This window comes from Passer montanus, unplaced genomic scaffold (genome assembly GCF_014805655.1).
Source record: "Passer montanus isolate IOZ18808 unplaced genomic scaffold, ASM1480565v1 scaffold12, whole genome shotgun sequence".
Classification (NCBI taxonomy): Eukaryota; Metazoa; Chordata; class Aves; order Passeriformes; family Passeridae; genus Passer; species Passer montanus.
Window position 1 is genome coordinate 13,988,893 of NW_024358722.1, and position 25,178 is coordinate 14,014,070.

The window sequence follows — 25,178 nt, forward strand, 5'->3', positions numbered from 1 at the left end:
CAGTCTACTTTACCACTCATAGATAGAAGCAGCAATATTTCATCCCACATAGTCCCAACTAAAGCCAGAGAGTATCTTTTTGTTGAACAAGCTCTTTGATTTCCCAGACACTATCAGACAACCACTGAACTACTGCATCTGAACTTCAGTTTTTCTCAAAGACTGATTGAAAATGCACTGCAAAGTCAGGTCCACGATTTGTTACAGCCATGTTATTTTGGTAAAAAGGAAAGTTGTAACTTTGTGTTGCCAAACATTTAATGAGTTGTTTGTCTGACAGCAGGTTTTGGGATTTTTTTTAATTCTCTGTATTTTTAGCTCAAAATCTCATCAAATACTTGTGTTGTTTCAAAGAACACTTCCCTCAGCATACTGCTTAAGCAGAAGTGTGTGTATCAAATAAGCAAAAGTCAAGAATTCCACATTCCTTTGAAATCACTTTTAACTAAATGACTAATGTTTACATATGTAGTCAAAGCCTGTCATCACATTCTTTCCCTAATCACCATTAATAAAAAAAACAGGGCAGAAAGAATATACAGAAATTTGGTGAATTTCCTATTGTGAATGCAGTCCCACTTCTGATATGTTCCTCTTTCCAAGACATTCTGACATTCTTCAAGAATCTAGTGGAGGGTTAGGAGCAATATGGCCTCTTCAATAACTACATCTGCTTATCATTTTCTCCTTTCATATTCTTTGGACAGCTAATCTATCACCTCCAGAACATCTACAAACAGAAACACCCTCTAATATGTCAATATGCATTTGATTTCATTTGTCTGCAGTCAGTTTTCTACCAGCAGGTACAAAAAAAGCATCTTAAGTTTTAATAGAAATTAAAATAAAAGTTGAAATTTACAAAAGTGGAGTTAAGAGACAACAATCAGTTTCTACATATCGGTGCCTTCACACAGGATATCTACTCTTGCATATACTCTAGATTACTGCTGGTTAAAACAGGCAGATTAAAAAAGAATGCCAAGAAACATAATGCATTCTCTTGCCTTTTGCACTGTTATATGCCAGTAAAGGAAACTTTCTTCCTGGTCCTCTAAGGATAAGGTTTTAAAGCATAAGGTTTGAATATCCTCAAAATTGCAATACAATAGCTATAAAATTGCAAATTACAAAAATTTGTTTTGTTTTAATAAATGGCAAATGGCATCTTCCCATTACCTGATACTGTCCATTTTGTAAATCTATTGTGATTGAAACACCACGATCCAGACCTGCAGTATTAGCAAACACAGATGAAATCCAAGTGGTCCCAATGTCATTATCATTGATGTAGTAGAGAGGATGGGCTTCTGCATCCAGCCTCAGCACCCTGTCATTAGTGGTGTCATCTGCACCATTAGGGATGCAGTACCTCTGTATCAAAGGATGTACTCGGGGATGACTTCCAGGACAGCGGCACTCAGACTGTGTATGAAGATGAGGGAATTTTCCAGAGAACACTTCCAAAATTTCTCTGTCACAGCATAGAGAATAGTAATTAGATACATGACAACAAGACCAAATGTCATTTTGTGCATCTAGGCTCATAGATTAAACAAAATTCAGGTTTGATTATAGTAGAAGCCCTAAACTCCTGATGTAAGCTTATAAGAATGGGACACTCAGGTAGGAGTGAAGGCTCCCCTCCCCTCCCTCAAGGTCTCTGCATTATCAATGGCAGCAGTAAGCATCTTCAGAAAACACCTGTGAAGAACCCTCTGGAGCTCCTTTCATTTCTCCACATATATGGAGTTCTTCAGACACCATGGGAAATGAGTTCTTTGGTGAGAGGTCTAAAGCTAGATGGATTAATCCCATCATAGATGCAAGGATAAAAACTCTTAACATTTTATTGCAGCATCATGTCTGACTCCAATCAGCAGTCTGAATTCTGTTCTTAAACACAACATAGTGCCAATATACTGCCTGTAACCACAGTGAAGTTCAATGTTTGCACTCAAACCCTCCCAAAAGACCAGCTTGAACAATATCATATTGTACTTTAGGAAATTTGGATAGAAATGTTTTCATTTTTAACTAACTTTTATCAAGATGTCTCCTTTTTTAACTGCAATCAACCTAGTCATGCCAAATCATTGAGACACTTCAGTCCCCTCTGACATCAGTAACTGCAATAAATACGAAGGTAGGTAGGAAGGCAAGGAAGCAGATATACGGATGACATGACAGGTCTTTATCTGCTCATCGTTGATATAAAGGAAAGATTCTGTGACTCTAGAAGAGACTGAATTTTTATATTTATACCTTGTAACTTTTCCCATTTTCCTACTTTATCAGTAAGAACATAATTTTGTGTGTTTATTAAGCAAATAAATACTTGCTAGCTGCCACTGCAGCTTCCACAGAACCCAGAGTTACAGGACTTCTTACATATCCACAGCCTAAATTAATTGGTATGCAGGCAAGACTTTCCTTCCCAGTTCATCCCAGAGAAACATTTTGGACCAGGTTATTTGTGGATACAAACCAAATCTAGAAAGACATCAGTAAGTCAAAACAGTTTGTAAAATACCTTGATTTTCAATTGTTAAGCTTTATTCATTTCACTGACCAAAATTGTAGTTCAAAAGACTTGACAAGCATTGCTCTGAGAAATACAACCAATGTGATTTTCATAAAACTTGGAATTCAGATTCACATTTATGCTTCCAATTCACAGGATCTCAGTTCATCATAGCGTCCTGCAGACAGCTGAGCTTCTAGGAAACTGCTCTACATCCTATTGAAAGACTATCATTAAGTAGCCTGAAGGTCTGCAGTCCCGAGTGTCATTGTGTGCAGCCTCCCCAGAAGCACCACACAGACAAATAGGACCTGACTACTTCTGGCCAGCCTGAAATGACTGGATTAATCCAGCATGAGCTGGATAACAAAGGTAACATCTCTTTGTAATGTGCTAGGAAGGGAGGCTGGAGGGCAGGAGAAATTGCAGTGGCAACAGTAATTTGGTCTCAGGAACACAGGAAGTCAAAGCAATTGCCCAGGGCTCTGCGGACTGAGGTAGCTAACTCATTGGTGGCTTATGGTGACAACCTCATCTGGAGAGCAAGGGACAGTGGCACCTTGGGGCAGGGGTGTGTACGTGGGGCGGGGGAGCACCAAGACTACCCGACATGGATACTGTGGGGAAGTGAAACCGAGGAAGGCAACAGCTAAGCAGGGGAAGCCAACCTTCCACCCACTAAGCCAGAGTGTCAATCCCTTGGGATGCCTGTCCTCCTCATCAGACTGCTATCTGAGTGGTCCAGTTTTGACCCTGCAGCTCCCCTCCTTGCCCTACAGTTCACACGCAGCTTGGAGGAAGCTTAGCAAGTCTTATCCACCAGGACTAAGCTTATCAGCACAGACTATTATGACAGAATTATGAGTAGGTAACACCTAGACAGTTTATAAGCATTGAAATCTAACAACTGGATCTATTCTCTGCAGAATACATACTAAGTCAGGCTGTAGCAAGGACAACAATAACAAGGAGAGCACATATTTATTACAGTGTTTTGTTTCGCTACATGTATATACTACATACATCAAGCCTATTTAAGCAACAGTTCAAAAGAAAAACACATTCAGTCGTTGAATTTATTTCAACTCAAGATTTTTTAGATTAAAGGCAATCTTTGAAATGAGGCTCAGGGAACTACATCGTCACAAGCAATTATCTAAAGGAAACATCTGAAAAGCACTACACTTTGGGAAATAAGCATATTTTTATCTACACTTCCCTCTCACCACACTCTTATTTTGCTAGAAAAATAAAAGTTCTTTACCTGTTTGTAAGTGCCACTGAGTAAAAGCGAAAATCTTGCATTCTTCCAACAAATTGTTCTAAACCTAAGGAAATATACTATAAATAACCTATTGAGCAGAAGGCAGCTTTGCACTGCATGAGAGCACCTTTAATTCAGCACTCTCTTGCACAATTACCCCTCCTGAATGAAACCATCTTGGACCTGGACAAAACTATAGAGGACAGTGACTTAATTTTTTTGATAAAAAAGAATGATTTATAATAACTTTATAAGAACATTTTGTACCTATCTCTTTTCTGATTAGAGAGGTGGCACAGGGATCGGCTCATTAGACAGAAGTAATGAGCCAGTCCATGTGCCACCTCTAATTAGAGAAGAGATACAGTAGGTACAACTGTACCTATCAATTTATACAATAAAGATAAAAAGCATTTTAAAATATTCCTTTCTTTTACATGATTGTTAGCTATCCAGCATTCAGAATCAAAGCCACAACAAAATACATTTCCAAATACAAGCTTCAAGAAATGGGGCACAGAATACTTTCTTGCCCAATGCCACAATAAAGCTGTTTATGTGACATATATTTAGAAGTTAACTTCAAATGCTGCATGCTCCTGAAGAGTAGTAGTCAGTGTTCTTACACCTGCAGAGCCAAGAATTAGTGAAAACCAACCAAACATCCCCCACTGCTCTTCAGTGATCATGTCATGATATAGTACACATAAAACTCTAGAAGCAGATGAAGAGCAAAACTTTCAGGCATTACTAGAGGCTGAAAGATTCTCATTCTGCCATGGTTTACATGAGTATTGATAGAACTGAAGAACAAAGACAGCCAGAAACCTTCAGCTCTCTTCCTGACTCTGCAGAGAGAGGAGTGTAGTAGTCTAGGGGCCATGCACAATTCCATTCTGAAACAGTTCCCTATATTTTCTCAGAAAAACTATGGGCAGAAATTAGTGGAATGAGTCACTTTACATACACGTTTTAGAGAATTCAGGAAAACCTGAATTTATAATATAAATTATTACCATCTACCAGACATCTATCTATTCCAATACATAGATGTTTGGTAGATGATCATAATTTATTCTATCTTCCAGCCGATCTTTTGAGAAAGATAATACAAAAATAGGAATTTTCTTCTGCAGTAAGGTATTACATCTCAGCATATAGATAACTTAAAATTACTCACACATTTCTTTTAACTACATCATGCATATTTTATTTTGACTACTCCAGTGTATTCCACTAAAGTACTACAAGATTTACCTGTGAAGCTTTGTCCAATTTGCAGAGTACCATCAGCATCAGTATCTGCAACTGTTCCCATAAGAGTCCTTGAATCAAATGCTGTGTTATCATCTTCCCAACCATTCAAGAAGAAACTAATTCGGCTGTGATGCACCTATAGAACCAATGTAAAGGGGCAAACACATGCTTTATCATGCAATCACTTTGATTTCTCTACATTTTTTTGTCTATCACTGATTAACTGAAAACATTACCTCAGGTTATTTGTTGTATGTCTATTTTTGGTGCCTACTGAAAGGAGTAAGGTTTTTTTCATTAACAGATCACCACTCAGATGCAGAGAATATAAAATTTCCACAGGGATTAAATCAAAGAAGGAACTACACCACAGGGATCTGGTGGAGATGGAGGGGAAGAGAGGAAGGAAGGGTGGGTGTGTTTCACAAGGTACTAGGCTGGTTACAGCTCTATCACCACTTCAGGCCATGAGCACATGTTACAGCTGTCACAGCTCTTCTCATACATCACTTCAAACAGGCCTCAAGGGGCTGCACACCATGCTCAGGATAATCAAACATAGGCCTCCAACAGCCCCCAAAACACGTCCCTAACCCAAGCATGCTTCTTCTACAAGGGCTGAAGGGAATGGTACAGAACTGCCTACATCTGCTTTACACCCACTGGGTAATTCCCCTTCATCCAGGGAACCCTTGGCTAGGAATATGCACTCAGCCAGCACTCCAGGGTACTGTTTTCTGCAAATGCTCCCTTTCCTGCCAATTCATTTTAAATCTGAGCTAACGTTCATAGAAATACTTTATGGCATTCTCCTAGCTCCACAAAGTCACAAGATACTGAGCTTTTACAAAGTTGGGGGGGTTTTTTGCATTAGAAATGCTTAGATTTAGGTTACCCAAAATTAGGAAAAGTTTAATAATGTGGGAGTGCTTTTCTGCCTTACATTATACGAAATTCAGTATTCTCATTTAAAAAATACAGGTCCACAGAAAATGAAAACCAGAAGTACTATGGCTATAATCAGGTCCCCATTAATGAAGTTAATTATAGAAACTAAGTTGGACTCACCAAAAATTTTTATTTTAGAAAGTTTAATTGAAAAAAAAAAAATTACTTGGGTTTTAGCAATGTTTAGCTTGCATAAAGCTTTTTTCACATGATCACTTGGTAGCTTTAAAATTCTGAAACACCATTTTGCTGCTGCCAATTAACAGTGCATTATTTTAATTTTGCAGGTACGGATACCTGGTGAATCATGTCTATCAAGGCAAATACAACTAGAGTGCTTTAGCCCATCTTGACAGTCACACCAATCAAAAGAAAATAAACCTGGAATTATTGCTTTCATTAGAACAATACCTATTGAGGACACAGATTTACAAGCCAGAATAATTTGTTGCAAAAAAAGGAAAGACAGAACTTATTTACCAGTTAACAAAATACCACCTTGAAAACCACAATATAAGCACACACAATACTACTCTGACAATAAAATCTTTCAAATTTCAGACCAAGATAAATGGACACAATTATCTATAAATCTGAGCTCAGATGATCAGCATTGGTGCCTTGAGCAACATGAGCCTATCAGCATTTTAAGAAAGAAAACATGAAATAAGATGGAGGGGTTTGTTTGGCCTTTTTTTTTTTTTTGGCTTCATACAAGATTGTACAAATGAATTTTTCCTCCTTTAAACTGTACTTTCAAACATACACATGTATGCTGAGCTTTATTGCCACTTCCAGATTCAGTCAATATTTCCCAAATTTAGACAGGAATATTTATTGCCCTTCCACTGATGGAAATTTGAAGGCTATTATCATAATTACTAAGCCTTGAGATTTGTTCAAAAAGTTATTGCATATAAGTTTCACCACTCAAAATACATCTTTCCATTTTAAATTATCTTTTGTGTTGACACATCAATGACCTAAATACAACAATTTCTTTATTTAATTTTAATACAAAGCCCTCTAAACATCTGATGCCCTATTTGCAAGAGCCTAAGTATATGTATATATTGCGGTTACATTGCATTTTTTTCTGCATCACATTTTTTACAGCCTGTTACTGTCATTTGGTGTTTGACTGTTATCATCATAAAAGATACAGGCTTTTCTACTTTGTTATTTGTAGCATTATCTCATGTTTTACAACATCTTTGCACAACATGCCTGCACATGAAATATAACTAGTGAAAAGTTCTCAGTGGTATTAATGCATAAAAAAGAATGTGGTTCCATCTCTACTGTCTTTACCCAGCCAAAAGCTGATGAACAGCCAATTTTCCTTTATCACATTAGCACAGCCATGAGGGAAACACATTTGTTCTAGTCAGCTACACTAAAGATACTATTACCAATCTAACATATACATGTTTTATATCAGCAGTATTCTCAGAGTATGAAGGAGCCAACAATATATTAACACTAGCATGACAGTTTATTTAAGAAAAGAAAATTGTCTCTGTAGAGGGACAGAAGTTAGAAATGTATGGCTAAAGCTCAGTGTCACTGGTCTAATAAAGGTAATAATTCTTAAGCTTTCTTTATAGCAGGTAACACTCCTGTGGCAGCTCTGTCATATCATTCAAATAAAAATGTTGCCTTTTACAAGTTTAAGAGTACCTTTATTTTTAGTCAGATATGAAGTATGTTTCCGCTTTCCTGTTTCCACTGCAAAACATTTCTAAGGGGAATTCAGAAATGGGCATGCTCACCCCCATCAGCTTCTTGAAGGCTTACTGTCTCAGGCACAGCTTTATAGGACGTAATTCTGCCTCCCTCTGTGGCAAGCAGAGTGTTCCCCTCCATGCACCCAATATGAAAATCAGGGGGTCCATTCATGACTTAAGAGTGACAGAATTAAGCCCTAAGTGACCAGGTATTTTTACTTGTTGAAAATAGGTGACTAATGACAATTTTAAATCTCCCTCCCCCCCTCCCCCACCACCAATCTCTTTGTATTAAATAGGATTTAGAATAGTTGGGTTTAATATAGCACATCCCCAAGGTAGCCCTAAGCACTTTACAATGCTGAATTGGATATCAGTAGTGCAGTGACTGTGTAAGGCAAAGGCAGCAGTCATTATGCATTTGGCAGTAGCTCAATGTAATGATCCCCCTGCTGGTTATTAAAGGGGGTATGAATATCTGACATGGGAGGAAAATGTAGGAAGGAAACCATGTGTGGTATAAAAAAATCCCAGCAGCTCTCCACTGTGGGAGGAGAGGAGGTCTCAAAGTTTGGTGTCAGTTTAGACTAAGCTAAATAAGAAATGGCTGGCACCAAATGGACTGTTTGATGTAGTTATTTAAGGTCTCCTGACCGTTAGCATTAAATTCCATACAATAGCATGGAATTAAAAGAACACTTTCTCTCCTGATTAGGACAACAGGATTATTCCGCAGTTGTCCTTATCAATAATGTCCAATAAGAATTTGCCCCAAATTTGCCCCAAGAGAGTGATAAGAGATGGGTAGGAAAGGTTGGCTTTGTGATTGTGCAGAGCACAGGACCAGAAGCCTGGGACATCAGCACTTTAATCCCAGCTCTGCAACCACCTCACACTCCTGTGCTTCCCCATCTGTCAGATACAGCAAATCACCTCTCAAGGAGGTGGCAAGGATTAGTTACTAAGATACATTTGCTCTGAAACTACATCAGCATCTGCCAACATAGAACCTAATATCAACTCCAAGCAACAGAAAATCCATTTGATGGTGAACTGAGGTGGTGAAAGATATCAATACACTTTCCTTTAACAGCACTCTTGGTATGACCTGGAAGAGTTTCAAAGATGAGAGGTAAAGTGCCAAAGAGTTGAGAGGGAAATTCCTTCAGTGCATCTCAAATTAAGCTTACTGCTCTCCAGCACAAACAAATTGTGCATCAGACACAGTAATACTAAATAAAAGCACTTCCTAGCAAGGAAAGTTTCCCTGCCATATGGGTCACAGTGCTGCAGAATCACAAAATCACAGACTGGGTAAGGTCGGAAGGGACCACAGTGGATCATACGGTACAACCTCCCTGTTCAAGAAAGGGTCATTCCACACAATATGTGGCACAGGATTGTGCCCATGTTATTGCTAATGAGACAGGTACAGGAAATTTATTACAATTTTATTTTCTTACCTAAAGATCTGTGCTTTTCAGATTCTACCCATGAAAACACAACAATGAAATTTAACACAAATTTTGCCACTTAGTTTGGATAAGGCAGAACTGTCATGCAAACAAAAGCCAGTATCTTCAGGTATTAAGTGCTACCAGAACTGCTAAATTCCACTACATCACAGTAATCTGTGCGGCAAAAAAGAAATATCACAACCAAATACTCCAGAGCAGTTGCACTGGCTAAGGGACTATGGAAAAAAACAGAAGCTCCTTGACTGAAGAATACCGTGGGTTCTTTCTTTCTCTTTTTTTTATAAGCCTTGTATTGTGCTGATATTTATAGGTATCGTGCATATTGGTAGACCAATGTATAAACAAAGAAACAGTCCAACAGTTACAAGTAAAGAGTATAATAGGTAGAGTAAAAATATGTAGTAGTACAAGAAAAATTAACAATATGCTTTTTTCAAGGAAAAAAAAAAAGCCCAATATTCCTCATTATCTACACAGAGGCAGAAGAGATTCTGATATCAAGTAAAAGACACAGTTATATTGACTCCACATTTTGAACTACAATGACCCTTTTGAAGCCAAAGCCAGTTTGGGGGAGTTCTGAAACCATAATCAACAAAGTTTTGGCTGTTACATAATAACACTTACATTTATTACCTCGCAATGTACATGTGTGATATCGGGCCCACTTAAGCTGCATATACTTTTTCTTCACATGCATTAATCACCCTGTCATCAAAGTGTCCTCTTACATATAAAGGCAACTGAGACAATTATAGTCTCTCTTCCATGTGGAATTGAATTGCACCATTTCAGCCAAAATAAATGAAGTTAACTGAACCTCTTTTCAGTGAACATTATGATCTTTTTGCATTAGTAACATTTTTCCATTACAAGTCGATCCTAATATTAATACCACTCATACACCTCATGGAAAATTATTTCTAATAAATAAGATAGGAAGGAGAGACATAGAAAAGAATCCTTTATGGTCGATAAAAAAAAAAAAATCCCTAAGAATCCCTAAATGCATCACAGCAGAGCTAAAGGTCACTAAGCAGAGATCAAAGCTTCACGGCACTAAATGACACACAACTAACAGAGGCAGCAGTCTCATTCCCAAATATTTTCATTTGTAATTAGTATATGCTTCAAAGACACCTGTTTTTCAGTTAGTACAACCTTATCCTTTATGTTACCTTTCCTATTCCAATATTTATTGGCATGGGAAAGATTTATTAAAATATAACAGACAAATTATAGGGAGTTATTTCAAGACAACATTAATCTTCTCCACTGGTTGAATATACAGTCTTTTTACTCTTACTCATCACAGCTTCTAGCAACCATAAAATACATTTCAATCCTAACATTTCCTTTCATCATCTTTTGTTCTAATAACTAGATCACAGTGTCTGGCAAGACAGATAAATAGAACAGAAGGATGGCTTCCCCAATTTGCAGGCCATAAATGAGGAGTTCCACAACAGAGGAAACTCTGGCACCAAAAATGAAAGGAATAGAAAAAAAATATTTTCCATTCATTTAAGCCAAATGATACCAACCCTGGCCTACCTAGTTTTCCAGCCAACTTAGTGATGGCAAACACTGCAACTGCAACTTTAGGTCTTACAGCTATTCAGACCATCACATAAAGTCTCAGATGGCAGGGGCAGGACTGACCAACACAGACAAAACAAGGACCAAAAATGCATCTCCCAATACTAGGAAATTATTATGTTCCAGTACATGTAATGGACACCACTGTTTTCAAATAAGATGAAAAAGGAACAGCTCAGGGATAGGCAATATATAACTAAGAGTGAACAAGATTATTCAAAAAACATATATCTGTATACTAAAATTTGTTAAAGCAAAATTTTAAGTTAATAATGCAAATTTAGCTAGTTTCCAAATGCAAGTTAAATTTAAAAACTCAATGCAAACTAAAACACAATGTCTGTTTCTCAAATACAGGAAAAAACCCAAATACTCCCCCAAATAAGAGAACAAAAAATAATCTGTAAGAAAACTCAAATCTGTTTTCATTTTTCTCAAAATAAACCCTATTTGCATAGCAGGCAGTTAGAACTAGAAACAATTATTATAAAGTAGATGATACACAATATGAAGAATTTTTTATGAAAAATGTTTTATGAGAAGCAATTAGGTAGCTATAACATTTATCTGTGAGGCATAAAAAAAACAGGAAGGTGAAAAAAGCTCAATTTATTTTCCAAATCAGTAAGCTAGCAGGAGTGACCCCTCCTTTTACTTGTCTTGAAAACTAAAGCAACTCCAGAATCAATAAAGTTACACAGGCTTTACAGAGATGTAAATTAAAGCAGAAGTTAGCATAAATTATTTGCTTAATCATTCAGAAATAGCAAGGAATCAGAGATTATGAGAAATCAGGAGGAGCTGCAAGTCACCCAGCTCAAAAATTACTACACAATGTACCATTACAATTGCTGACTGTTACTTAATTTGGTGTGGTTCTTATAAAAATTTCCAGCTAAACACGGCTTGCTATTTGTTAAACTAATCAAGATTCAGAAAACCATTTTTTCCTTCTAAATGTATTGCAGATTTGGATCAGGAACTTTCTCAATGAGTCCATTCTATAGAAACAGACAGTGTATTAACACATTTTCTCCCAAGGTGAGAAAACAGATTAAGTTTATGACCAAAATGACAGGCCTGTAGCTTCCTTGAATACTTTAATAGAGTCAACAAATCAACAGTGGCCACTGATGACAACAGAGGAAAGAAGACAATAGGTGGAAGGAGGGGAATTAGTGATGCTACTATAATGGTGTAATCTGAAACTTGAGCATAAAAATCTTTTTCACCTTCAACCTGTCTAAATATGCTATTCTTGCCTGCTCATATAAAGACATACAGTATATATTTACCACTGGGGGACACCTCTGCAAAAGCAGGTGAGAAACAGAAGTGTAATAGTTAACAAAAGCAAGAGTAAAGGACTTTTGCATATCAAAGAGGAGAGATGCACACAGGTATGTATTTCAGTATTTTCTTGCATAATTGCAAATCTTGCTGAAGCTGCAATTACAAAGGCTTCCACACAGCTTTAATATTTCATAAATGATATTCTGTAAAGAGGAAAGGTCAGTGATATGGACTAAGCAAAATAATTTTGGGGGAAAAACCAGGATGAAACCATTAGCATGAATCCAGGCTTACTTTCAGCTGTCATTTAAGCAGAGCTAGTGACCAAAAACCATACTGCAGCATTTTTTTTTTAATCTGAGCACTTATGAGTCCTAAAATTGATGAATCAGAAACAGCAGACAACTTTTTGCCACAATTCAAAACCTTTCCTCACTGAATAAATTGCAGTTCAAGGATTTACATACCTTGAACATTCATTTTAAAGGATCCTTCCCTAGCCCTCACTTTTGCTTCATTCTCATTTTGCATTATTCGACTGATTTTTACTTCCTCTTTTTTGTCCACTATATTTACATTTAGCTTCAAAAAGAACCAAACAAAAAAGGAAAAAACAGCACCAAAAACCCCAAACAACATGATAAATGTAGTGAATACAGGTGAAAGCAGATTCTTGCCTCCAAGTATTATTTTTCTCAAACACTAATACAAACAGGAAACAAAACAGTTTAACCTGGAAAAAAGAGGGGCAGGCACTGATCTCTTTTTCTCTGGTGATCAGTGATAGGGCCCAAGAGACTGGCCTGAAGCTGTGGCAGGGGAGATGTAGGTCAGACACTGGAACAAGGTTCGTCACCCAGACACTGGTTGGGCTCTAGAACAAGATACCCAGGGAAGCAGCCACAGCCCAAGCCTGACAGAGTTCAGGAAGTGTTTGGACAATGCTCTCAGGCACTCTTGGGGCTGGTGCTATGCAGGGCCAGGAGCTGGACTTCTATGATTTGTGTGAGTCTGTTGCAACTCAGGATATTCTATGATTCTATGACTCCAAGGCCCCAGAACTCCTCTACTCTTCACAACTCTTCAGGTATTCTATCACCCACCTTATGACTGCTTCAAAAAATAGAGGTTCCCACAGTTTAACCTCCGCAGATGAGTCAGGATTCCACATCATTCTCAACCATCTTCTACTCCACACATTACTCACCAGCACTAGTACAGAGTCTGTTCCTACAGTCCCATATGGCTTAGCCATCCTTACAAAGTACAAAATGAAGCCTAACTCAAATTTAAAACCTTAGCTGAATGGATAGTTCAAGAATAAGAGCTATCACTGTGATGTCTTTATTGCTAGAGATGTTTGGGCAGATGTTTTACACACATCAAAGTCTCCTGTAGTCTTTTTTGTTTTTATTTTTCCCTCTCTCAGAGATAAAGATTGCAACCTTTAAAATAAAAAGAGTTCATTTTTAGTGTTTTGTGCTTTGCATTTAATTTTTTTTTTATCTGGAATGAAAATTGAGACAACAGAGGGAACTTGGCAGATCTAAAGCTTGGCAAGAGATAATGAATTTATGTAGCAAATTTACGTAGCAAACATATGAGAACAAGGATATGTCAGGAGGAATTTGTCTACAAACTTGTTCTCAAAAAGACCAGCAAAGACGCTAATAACCATGTTAATAGGGACAGGGAGTTTGTGGGAGGGAGGGCTGTGGAAACTAAAGAATAATATCCAAGAGGACAAGCCAGCTCAGACAATTTATCTGCATAACACTTGACAGACAAACGGCACCTTCTGTACCAGCAAAAGAAATACCTGACACGTTTGCCAGTGAGGCTGGTGCTGCTCCAGCTACAACCCTGTCACAATTTCAAATATTCAGTCCATTTTTAGTTGGTTTGCCCAATAGCAAATGCAAAAGCTACACACATAATAAAATCAATATTATCTGCTCTTATTAAATTATTTGCTCACATTTCTAAATTCCTCTCCTTCCATATTCAAATACTATACTAGCTTCACATGGCAGAAATGTAGTTTTTGAGCTGTAAGAACTCCATGTCCCCAGGCAAACCCAAATTCATCCCTCTGTATTTTAAGCCTTTGAAGCAACTTAGCTGCAAGTCTGAGGGAAAAGAACAGAAGGCGATAGAGGCAAAGTGCAACCCTGGCTTATTATAGAGGTTTCAATGTGATGTTTTTCACACATCTTTGGTTCTCAGGACAAACAGCATTGTACAGGAAGGAAACAAAGAGAGCTCAAGGCTTTTCATTGCCATCACTAACATAGGTAACAACATGGCCAGGGACTTTATTATGATGATTTTCAACAAGAAGTTGCTTCAGTTACCATCCATGGTTAGGGGAAATTCCTTTACTTCCAACCACTCTGTCATTTTTAGAAGGAAGACCTGCCAATATAGTTCTAGGCTGAGATTCATTATCTAACTCTTGCCAAAACTGCTATCAACTCTGTCCTCTCACCAGAACCCACCAGTCTACCTGAAATAGGCAACTAGAAACATTTTAAGTGGTTTTTTTTGGGTTGATTCATATCAAAATTCAAGGATGCTCCAATACTATTATTCCCCAAGAGGCAGAATTTAAAAAAAATCTCTGTTTCAGAAATTCTTTACGATCTATAGGAAAATCACCTTTGCCTTTAAGAACAGAAATGGAATCTGTGAGTGGAAACAACATATGTACAAGGCATTTGTTGTTAAATCACAGATTTTTTTCTTCAAAATCAGGGTGGTGCTTTAAGCTGACTAGAAACCCACAGAGGGAAATGGTTTGAAATAATTCAAAAGTTTGATTCTTCAGTATGTTCCAAATAAAGTTTCAATGCATGTAAGTTCACCATAAACAGGATCAACTAACTGAATCAAGGATTGAAATGATTTTAACCCAGACTATTTTAGAACTGTTATGAGAAATTACAAGAAAAGATGACGGAATGCTAACACACATCAGTATTTGATAACACCGTGCACACTTTTGTTGCAGAAACCAGACAACTTTCACTAACATAATAGGGTAAGAACACCTGTGATAACTATATTTCCCTGCAGGCCAGAAAACTGATAGAATACCAGAAAAAACATTCCAAATATAATAATGCTTTTTCATCTTTTCTTACATCCTCTACCTCTTTTTTTTCTTATTTTCTTCTCATTAGACTTTGACAGACACTTTTCCAGAAGTTCCTGAAAAAATAAAATCCTTCATTAGATAGCTTTTGAAATTAAAACTCCCTAAATGGGAAAAAAATCACCATTTTTTTAAATACCGAAACTGACTCATCACAACCTCCTGTCCAGAGATAACAAGTGGTGTGACTAGTACTTCAGCTGTGAGTTTATTTAAATGTAGACATACACATGCAGTATTAGGAAGGCAAAAACAGGATATGAAATAAACATAAGGCATCAGCTCTAAGCTCACTGTCAAGAATATACCAAGGCTTCTAACCACAGAGTTCAGCTGAAGGTAACTATCTGTCAAATGTAATCTGTGCAAGTGAATATGCTTAAGCTGGTGCTATGAATCAACCAAAATTGCTTTGGTCTTATTGACATTCAATTGCAAGAAGTTGCAGCTCATCCAGTCCAATAGACATCTGACAACACCAAGAGTGCTTCAGTGACAGAAAGCTTTAAATATAGATGCAACTATCATCACAATACACATGGAACTAAACTTTATGATCCCTCATACCATCTTCAGAAACAGGGCATCAGCGGAATGCCATAAGACCACATGGTCATCCTCTCTGCCTGTTGCCAATTCCTACAGTTAACAAATCACTACAATTAAAAAAAAAAAAAAAAAAAAAAAAAAGAGAGAGACAGTTCAGCTTGACAGAAACAGACCATTCAATCTTTCACCAATGTCCCATTAAATCTCACTCCAAAATCCACTTCTGCCATTAAAGTCTTTGTTCATCTTTTAAAAATAAAATGCGAGATCAAAATTTGTTCAAACTGTTTGTGTTAGTTAAGGGGCAGATCTTCAGCTACTACAAACTGCCTACAGCTTCAGCGATGTCACTTTACACCTGCCCATATTCAGATCTCAAATAAGTTAAACTTACTTTCTTCCTCACATCTGTTCTTTACACCTTGAAACAAGATGTCTGATAATGCGTGTATGTGGGAGATTGAACAATAAAGCAACTTGCACTGAGGATCCCAAAAGCAGACACAATTTGTGTCCTAACTTTACACAAAAGAAAGGAATACCACTTGCAACCATGTATGTCTTTGTTTCACTCAGAGAAACCCTGCCATTTCAGCAGTAGATGTTCCAGCACAGCACTGTTCCAGTGTCTTTTTCTAAAGATTTTCATACATCCACATCATCTACACGATTTGTTACATACCCCCTTGCTTTCCCTTCCCAGCTCTGGCTTCCTTTGCCACACAGTGAATTGAAATCACCCCAGATTCACAAACAGATCAAAGAAGTTAGGAAGGAAAAAAAAAAGTCTACTATATACAGCTTGCAACTATGTTTAAGGGGATGTATAATGTGGTTTTGGGGAGAAGAGGGGAGAAAGACTCCTGCACATGTTATAAGCACTCTGAACAGTTATGCCCACACTCTGAGAAATGCAGTGTGAAAAAAACAAGAGACTTGAGGAAAAAACCTCATCAGGGGACCAGAGCGACAGAACTATCTTAAAACAGAAGGGCTGGAGAAGATAAAGGGACAGCAGAAGAAATGGTAAAGAACAGCGAAGGGGAAGGAAAAAGCATAAGGTCGGGAGGGGCAAGTTGTCTCTTTGCCTTTCCTTCTTTTGCCTCAGGCCCATATCGGCCTTTCCTTTTCTTGACTTAACTGGGATGAATTTTAATTGCAGCCTCTCTACGTGTTTTATACACTATCTACTCTCTACTTGTGTGGAGTGGATTTCCCATTCATCACAGGATTGCAGGCAAAAACCCCAGGAGCATTTTGCTTTCCTTCAAAGTTAGCTTTGCTAAAATCAATAATTTTAGGGCTGCTTCTCCATCTAGCACAAACCCCCATTCCACAACCATTTCAAATTTCATGATTTTTGATCATTTGATTTTGCTTCTTGTCTCCACATACAAATTTACATTTACAGCTTTTCCATAACTGTGACAATATTCTCCACTGTTTCATTAACAGTATAAAGATGGCAATCTTACAGCAACAGCAGTAACATGCTCTCATTTGTAGTTATAACACAGTTCATATCATAACTGATCACTAATAATCTCTCTCCCTACTGTCTTCCCTTCAACACACCAGCTTTCTTCAAATCAAAGTTCTGGTTTTCTTAGGGACCACTTCCTGTCTTAAATACTTTTATGGCCAGGGGTTTTTTTCTGACCACCAGTAAGTCTGATACAACAGCCAAGAATCACAACTACACTAAACTGTCCTTACCTTGCATGCAAACCATTAAACTTAGTTTTTAAAAAATATAGTTAAAGAAAAAAATGTAAATGGAGGGGGTGAGAGCAGGAGTGTTTCCTACTGCAGATAGAGCATTATCCCTCAGCAATATTGTTACATCTCTTTCAGCTTAATATTAGCTCTCCCTTCACTGAAACTGTGTATCTTGGCATTTTAAATCCCCCTTCATTTTCCTGGTTGCCTGTCTTATTCCAATAATATCTTTCTTATCCTTGAAAACATGTCACTCCCATTCAGCAGTCTTATTACATATGCTCCTAGCATTTGTATAAAAGATATTTAGCTTTTCTCTTTGCCCTCCTTTACTTTTCTTTTTCACTATCTCCTACAATGTTAATCCCTTCTCAGTGGGAAATGGTTTTCCTTCAATCCAAGTCTTTCTTGTCGTGCACAGATCCACTAGTTCAGCTTGAATTCCCTGAAGAACAACATAAATTAAAAAAAAAGGTGGGGGGAGGGGCGTAAGGGGAAAGGAACCCTGAAATGCTCCTGAAATAATTAACTCTGTTCAAGATTAAGCCATTTATTAATATAAAATTGACCCTAAACAGGAAAATAAAAAATCAACTGGAACACAGACTGATCCAAAAGGCAGTTTACAAGCTTATGAAAAACTAATAGCTATTTCATGAACAAAGCCTTCAAGATGCAAAAATGCAAGTGACAGAAAGCAGAAGGATCCAAAATAAGAAACATATAAATTGTTCATTTTTCATATGGGGTAATTTTAGTACTGTATTAAAAACTGAGTGATGTAACCCATACTCAATTATCTGATAAACCAGTCTGGAGACAAAGAAAGACCAGTATGAAAAGAGACAGTTTTTGAAATGGACTGTATTTTTAAAGAATCAGTATTTTAAAAAGTAAACACTGCTTTAGAATCAACATTGAATCAGAGATTAGCAGTCCTTTTGCACAGAGTAATCATTCCAAGCATAGATTGGCAATTTTCACTTAACCTTTTGTTGACATGAAGTTTGAAAGTATTTCATTAGTATGAAGAAGTATTAAAATGGTTAATTACAGCTATTCCACTTTCTACTCCAGCCAGCACTGCACCAATATCCTTTATTGCCAGGGTCAGTAGAGCTGTATCAATCTGTTACTGATGCCTCAGGACAGAACACATTGGGACAGGGGAGTGGCAGAGAGAAGCCAAGAGAGCAAAACTGCAAATACAGATTCTGTTAGAAACTAAAGTAATTAACAAATAAGCTTTGCTACAACTACTACTTTAACCATTGATCAGCCTCTATTCTTTTAACACACAAAGCTTTAACAAGTGACACTTGTGCTGTAAACGAGTTCCAAACAAAAAAACCGTGAGAGAGTCCTAGTCACCAGATCTGAAAATGCATGAAGAACAATTGCTTTCTTGCTGCACAATTACTCTATTTTCCCCAAATCACAGAAGAAATCAGATCCAACATTTGATGATCACTACAGTAACATGAAAGGAGACAAGTATTAAGGATTCAACAAGCTGCTTTTTAGTAGCTAAAACAGTTACACAAGCTTGCCACAATTAATTGAAGCAAAAGGTCAGAAAGTACATTTTTGATAATCTCATAACAATACACATTTTCTCTCTGCCCCCTCCATTTAAAATACAGCAAAACCACTGATTCAGAATTTTCACAAACTACTTGTAATCATGTAAATTAGGGATGAGATGTGGATGTCAAATGAAATGTCCCTTCTGAATAAAGTCTTCTGCTTCACTAGTCAAGGAATAAGCAGATACCTGCACAAATGAGGGGCACTGTTACTAATGCACAATTATTAACCTTTTATGACACTATCAGCTGCATATTAAATTCTAGTCTTTTAAACTGATTATATCTGAAGATTTTGCACTATTTTACACCACTCAGTACTATGACTCCTAAGTCATTTCCAAATTTAATGCAAGAATACACTGGTTCTACAAAACAGAGCTGAACAGCTCTGCTGGGACTGAAAAGTTGAAAATCCATTCCTCTGTCTTTTTTGGGAGATGATTTACATAAGAAGAAAGCAATTATTTCTGCCCTCTGAACGCTTTGCCACAAAAAGTTCCATGTATCCAGTTAAGGGATTTTTGCAAATAAAGTCTCATCTCTTCTTTCAGGGCTTAGTTTCTTTTCATGGTCAAGGAGCCACAAAAGTCTGTCTTTGATTCTTTTCATATTCTTTCCCACAACCTTACTTCAGGCCTTTCCCTCCTCCTCTGTGCCCTGCTTTCTTCTGTCCATCACAAAGTCCTTTAAATGGTCATTCAACTATTCCTTTGTACTGTAACTCTCCAAAACTCTTTTTGATGGCAATTCATTGTAAGCTTCAATTTTCTTTTTTATACAATAACTGGTTTTTTCCAGAGTTACTAAGCATCTTAGCAGCCAAGAGATCCAAACTAATATTGTTTGCTGTTAATTCCACTCAGACCAAAAGGGACTTTGGAGGACAGTGTTTTGGTAGCTTATTGTCGGTAGTTTATTTCTGGAAAAAGTTAAATTAAATAGTTTATGCAGCAACTCAACTACATTTTGCTAGAGATGGGCCAGGAGATGACTGGGGAGGCTACTTATAAAGTTCATAGTGATCTCCTGAGCACTTTAGAGTACAGGTCTTGAGTTAAGGCACAGAAAAGCCACAGAAAAGCCACAAAGATTACTGAACAGCACAGAGAAGGATGTCAATAAACACAGTTTAAGGAAAAGGATAAAGGCCCTTCAAGTATAATTAAATGCACTCAGAAGTCCAGCAGAAGAGTGGCAATGCAACCTGTTACATGCATGACTTACAGACAAGAGGTACACACATAAGGCACAAGTAAGTAGTAACCAAAGAACCTCAGAAAGACAACAGACTTTTTCTTTTGACCAGTCCTGATTCCAAGAACCACTCAAGTCCCATGGGACATGGTCATCAAGCTGGAAAGACAAAGGCATACCTCTGAGTACTGAGGATAAATCTTCAAGGGTAAGAATTTCAATGTAAAGAAACAGAAGTCTGAAGTTTTGAAATGTCAGATTAGGAGCAATGTTGATGGTTTATTGTATGCTGCCACTGAATACCACATCATGATTTGCTTAGAAGTGCAAAAAGGCTAAACCTCACAAGATAGATGGGCCATCTACAATCAGTTAATAGAAAGGATACACCTAAACACCACCTGAAAGGAGAGAAGAGAGGTTTGAGAGGAAAATATTTTGGCCTTTATTCAGGAGGCAGAAGATAAAAAGCCAGTGCCATTCTTTGAAATGCTGCCAGTATCACAAAGGGTCAGACAAGCAAGGCTGCATGACTCTGCACACAAACAGTGCTTGGAAGAAGGGATTTAGGTCAATTCCAAATTGAAACCCTTTTCTAGAACATACAGAATCAAAGCAGAGCCAGCTGCTCCTATACCCAAATAAAGGCAGTTTATTTGTGTATCAAGATAGAAAAGAAATGAAAAGTTGGGGGAGAAAAATCAAGTATTTAAACCAGAAGTGTCCTAACTAAGCATGCACATAGACCATAAATTATGACAAAATATATAAAAAAAACATATCTGTGTTTAAAATCTAAAGCCCAAGATGTTAGAACCTGAATGTCAGGAATTACACAGATCATACCACTGAAAAAGTGTTGCTATGCCTTAAAGAAAGCTCAAACTGTGATAAAGTCCAACTAATCCAAGTATTAAAACATACTACAGAAGCTGGTATTTCAGCCCTTTTTATTAAAAAAAAAGTACCTTCAGATTCAATGGAAGATCAGAACAGAAGCAGAAACAACAACCAAAAAAAAAATCCTCTGACCTATTTTCAATTAAACCTACACAGAAAAAAAGAACAATGCAGAAATTAAAGTTATATACATGATGTAGGAAGAGGTCTTGGACCATTTCTTCTGAGAATCCATAAAATCAAGCCTGTACTGGATTAATTGGTTGGAAAAGCACATGGGTTAATACTATACACTAGAAAAGGCAACATGACTTTTGTGGAAGGAAATCAAGATCCAATTTGAATTCTTTGAAGTAAAGATGCATGTGGATAAGAACTGACCAATATAACTGGCTTTCTAGAAAGGTTTCAAACTTGGGAGAGATTAAATGGTCACATTTCATACAGACAGTAGCTTATCACTAACTCCAACCATCTCTGAAATCTAACATTTTTTACAGGCTTGAAAAGTGGTTAGCAAGGTGAAAAAAAGATAGAGTGAATACATGCAGATAACAAAAATCAAAGCTTACTTCAAAGGTACAAAGGATCTCAAAATTGTTAAGGAACAGGCAGCAAAGTAGCAGAGTAAATGTCTTGTTAACCACAAGGTAGTAGATGAAAAATATTCTTGTCCAGGTAAACACAACACTAAATTCTGAACAATCACTGCTCCAAGTGGTCTTGGAGTTACTATAGAGAGTCCCTCACTAATGAGGAAAAAAAGAAACATTCCTTATTGGGAAATAAATTTTTTAAAAGCCCACAAAACTTTATTGTTTAGAAATTCATGGTGCAAAGTGTCTGGGATAACAAGTGGAGTTCTGTCTCTTGCATCCTCCAATAACCCCAAAACTTTCTGAAAATATCAATGGCTATGAAGAAAATGCAGAATGGCTTCAATATAAGGAGAAATCTCACTTATGAGATTTTAACATATGATAAAGTAATAATCATATATAACATATAAAGTTATTATCATATTTTAATATATGATAAAGTTATAATCAAAATATCAAAAAGCATAAGAATGATAAAGAAAAAGAAACTGGCAAAAGAAATCAGCAAAAATAAGTTGGAAGCCAGGAGATTTAAAATAAAGAACAATTTCATACATAATGCCACATGAGAAACTCATTGCCACAAGAGTCTAATGCCAAAATATAAATTATATATTTATATATATCATATATATTTGTAATTATAATTATCTATAATTATCGATATTCCAATTTGTAAATTAAAAGAAAAATAATTAGACTATTAAACTAAAAACAGGTCAGTTAGTGACTATTCAAAGCAGTCCAGCTTAAGAAGCTTCAAAACCCACTGATTTTCAGAAAATAAGTCAATGATACATGTAAAAGAAAGTTGTTCCTATTAATGTACTCTTCTTTCATACTCCAAGACAGGCTATCTAGACAGCTATCAAACAGACAGAGTCCTTAAACTCTACAAAAATTACAGCAATACTGAGACAAGGCACTAGAATGAGGCACATAGACAAGAGGAGTTCCTCTCCCTCTTCTATCCCAGATCCTTCTACTTTCCATACAACCTGGTAAGTTGTTCAGAGCCAGGAAATATTTGTTGCTTCCAGGAGAAAATGATACATGTGAAGTCTTACAAGATTACCCCTCTGAACTGCCACCAGCACACATGAATTTTGTGTTGCACAAGATCTACACATGTAATTTATGTCACCCTCTATTTGTTGCACACATAGATGTTAACGCAAGATGTAAGACAGAGTTCCCACATAAATAATGGAGGTTGCACAAAGGACAACCTGAAAGTTTCACCTTCCATTTCTTGATCAGACTTCTGATTTAAGTCTGTCTTTAAGCTACAAAAACCTGACCCAAAGGTAAAAATTACTTCTAAAAATAAATAAACAAAACCCCCAAACAAACAAACCCTAAAAACCAAACAAAAACAAACCCTAAAAAGAAAAGCTCTTCTATTTGGCTGTACTCATGAAGTTTTTAGACTCATCAAAAAAAGTTTCAAGTACCTTGTGAAAACACTTACATAAAAACTTGCACAGCATAAAGCAGAAAGGACGATTGTTTAGTATTTGTGATCCATCTTTACCAGCAAAGATGCTGCAATCAGTTGCCTGTTTTCTGCTCACACACGGTGTAGCCAAGAACTACCTGCTGGAGGACCTTCTGCCCACATTGCAAATGGTGTGTTCTAAATGGTGATAATCCACTATACAACTTCAATCTTGGTCTCCCCAAAAAGGAATCAAATTGAAGCATATCAAGAGTAAAAGAAGACTCAAAATAGAGAGAAGGCAAACCTGGATCAACAAGAACTCTTCCCATACACAAAAGTGACAATGCAGATGTACCCAGCAAGTCTCCTCTTAGTGCAGTGCACCAACAGCTATAAAAAACACAAGAAGACACTTCCAAACTCTTATAGTTTCTCCCCATGCAATTCAAGGATACACAAAAGTACCTGAGACCTGCAGGACAGTAAGTTTTGAGACTAGAGGAAAAAAAAGAAGGCAAATCATTCTTAACGGAGTGTTTTCATTATTAAAAATACAATTTAATTAGCTGCAATTTATTTTTGTATAAGGAAATAAAGTTCTTGCAAAGCAAATTGAAGATTGATGGTTTTCAAATCTTGAAACTCTCCAGACAAATAAGACATAGCCTCTGCAAAACATTCAATACTACCTCCTGTCAGTACTGGCCACACAAAGGCTTAATTCCATTCCTACCACATATAACAGAGTCTGGGCAGATTTCAGTGGTATTTGCAACTGCAATTAAAAAAACATTTGCAATTTCCAGAAGTGGAATCAAGATGGCATTGACAAAACCTGTATTTTTGTTGTTCTGTGAAATTAAATTCTTAGCCCAGGTGAAGTTCCTTGCCTTGTGTTCCAAGGCAGCTGTTAGACTGCAAATTTAAATCTGCAAATATAATCAAACTCATACTCAGGCAAGAAAATAAGTAGTTTAAGAGACAGTGTGAGTAGACATCAATCATCTGGGAAATACGCCGTTTTCTCAAGAAGCTGAAGTTACAACAGGGTTTTCAAATGTACACAGTCAGCACCCTAATACCCACAGAATACGAGGAGAAGAGGCAAGAACCTCTGGATGCAGGAAAAAACAAAGAAGTTTTACTGATATCAAAGAACACAGAGGCTGCATGTCCAGCAGCAGTACTTGAATGTTCTGCAACGGTAGCAGAATAGATGCTGAAGCAGCTCCATGCTCCTTGTGTCTGTGAACAGTTCTTTAAACACATTCTCAAATACATGACAGACTGTAATATGTGTTTTATTTCCACTGTCTGGCAGGAGCAGAGCACCAGCCATATGGATGGAGTGCATCCTCACAAATATTTTCAACACAATTGCAATTAATAGACATGAAGCTCCCAAATGGAGAATTATTGCAAACTCTCCACTCCCTTCTTGGACCTGACAAACTACTCTCAATAGATAATAAGCGATGATTTCAAATAGGAGATCAAAGTGGTTTGTTAAATCAAAATGCTTTCTTGCTTTCTCATGTCCTTATTAAACTTAGGGACCACACAGTTTAGAACACTCTGTATTTAGTAAGACATACATTGGGAGTGTACAGAATAAATGTTTGCCTCCCTGCTTTTAAGTCTCAGGTTCTTTGCTTATAAAATAAACTGTAAAGTATTCAAAAACTTGTGCAGAAAATAAAAGGATTTCACAAATTGGAAAGGACAAGTTTTCTCTTGATAGTCAAACAGTTATGATGTAAAGCGGTCTCATTAAATCATAAGTACTTTAACCTTTTCTTGAAAGAACGGGAAGATTTAAAGATTTATAAAGAAATTTTGCCTAAACTAGGAAATGACTCATATTTGACATGTATTGAAATGATAATGCTGATTTCAATAGGCACTCTAAGAGCATTTTCCTCCCAGGAGAGTAATTCAGTCAC

At 37.0% G+C, this 25,178-nt stretch overlaps 1 protein-coding gene across 1 annotated transcript in view; it reads right to left on the reverse strand.

Annotated features, from left to right (window-relative positions):
- USH2A (usherin) overlaps positions 1-25,178 on the reverse strand; it is a 372,312-nt gene that overhangs the window by 335,937 nt on the left and 11,197 nt on the right. Inside the window, exons 4-6 of the mRNA XM_039697803.1 lie at positions 5,046-5,181; positions 3,789-3,852; positions 1,180-1,474 (exon numbers count right to left, since the gene is read on the reverse strand). Of these exons, the coding sequence (XP_039553737.1) occupies positions 1,180-1,474; positions 3,789-3,852; positions 5,046-5,181 (495 nt within the window). The remainder of the gene's footprint in view (positions 1-1,179; positions 1,475-3,788; positions 3,853-5,045; positions 5,182-25,178) is intronic.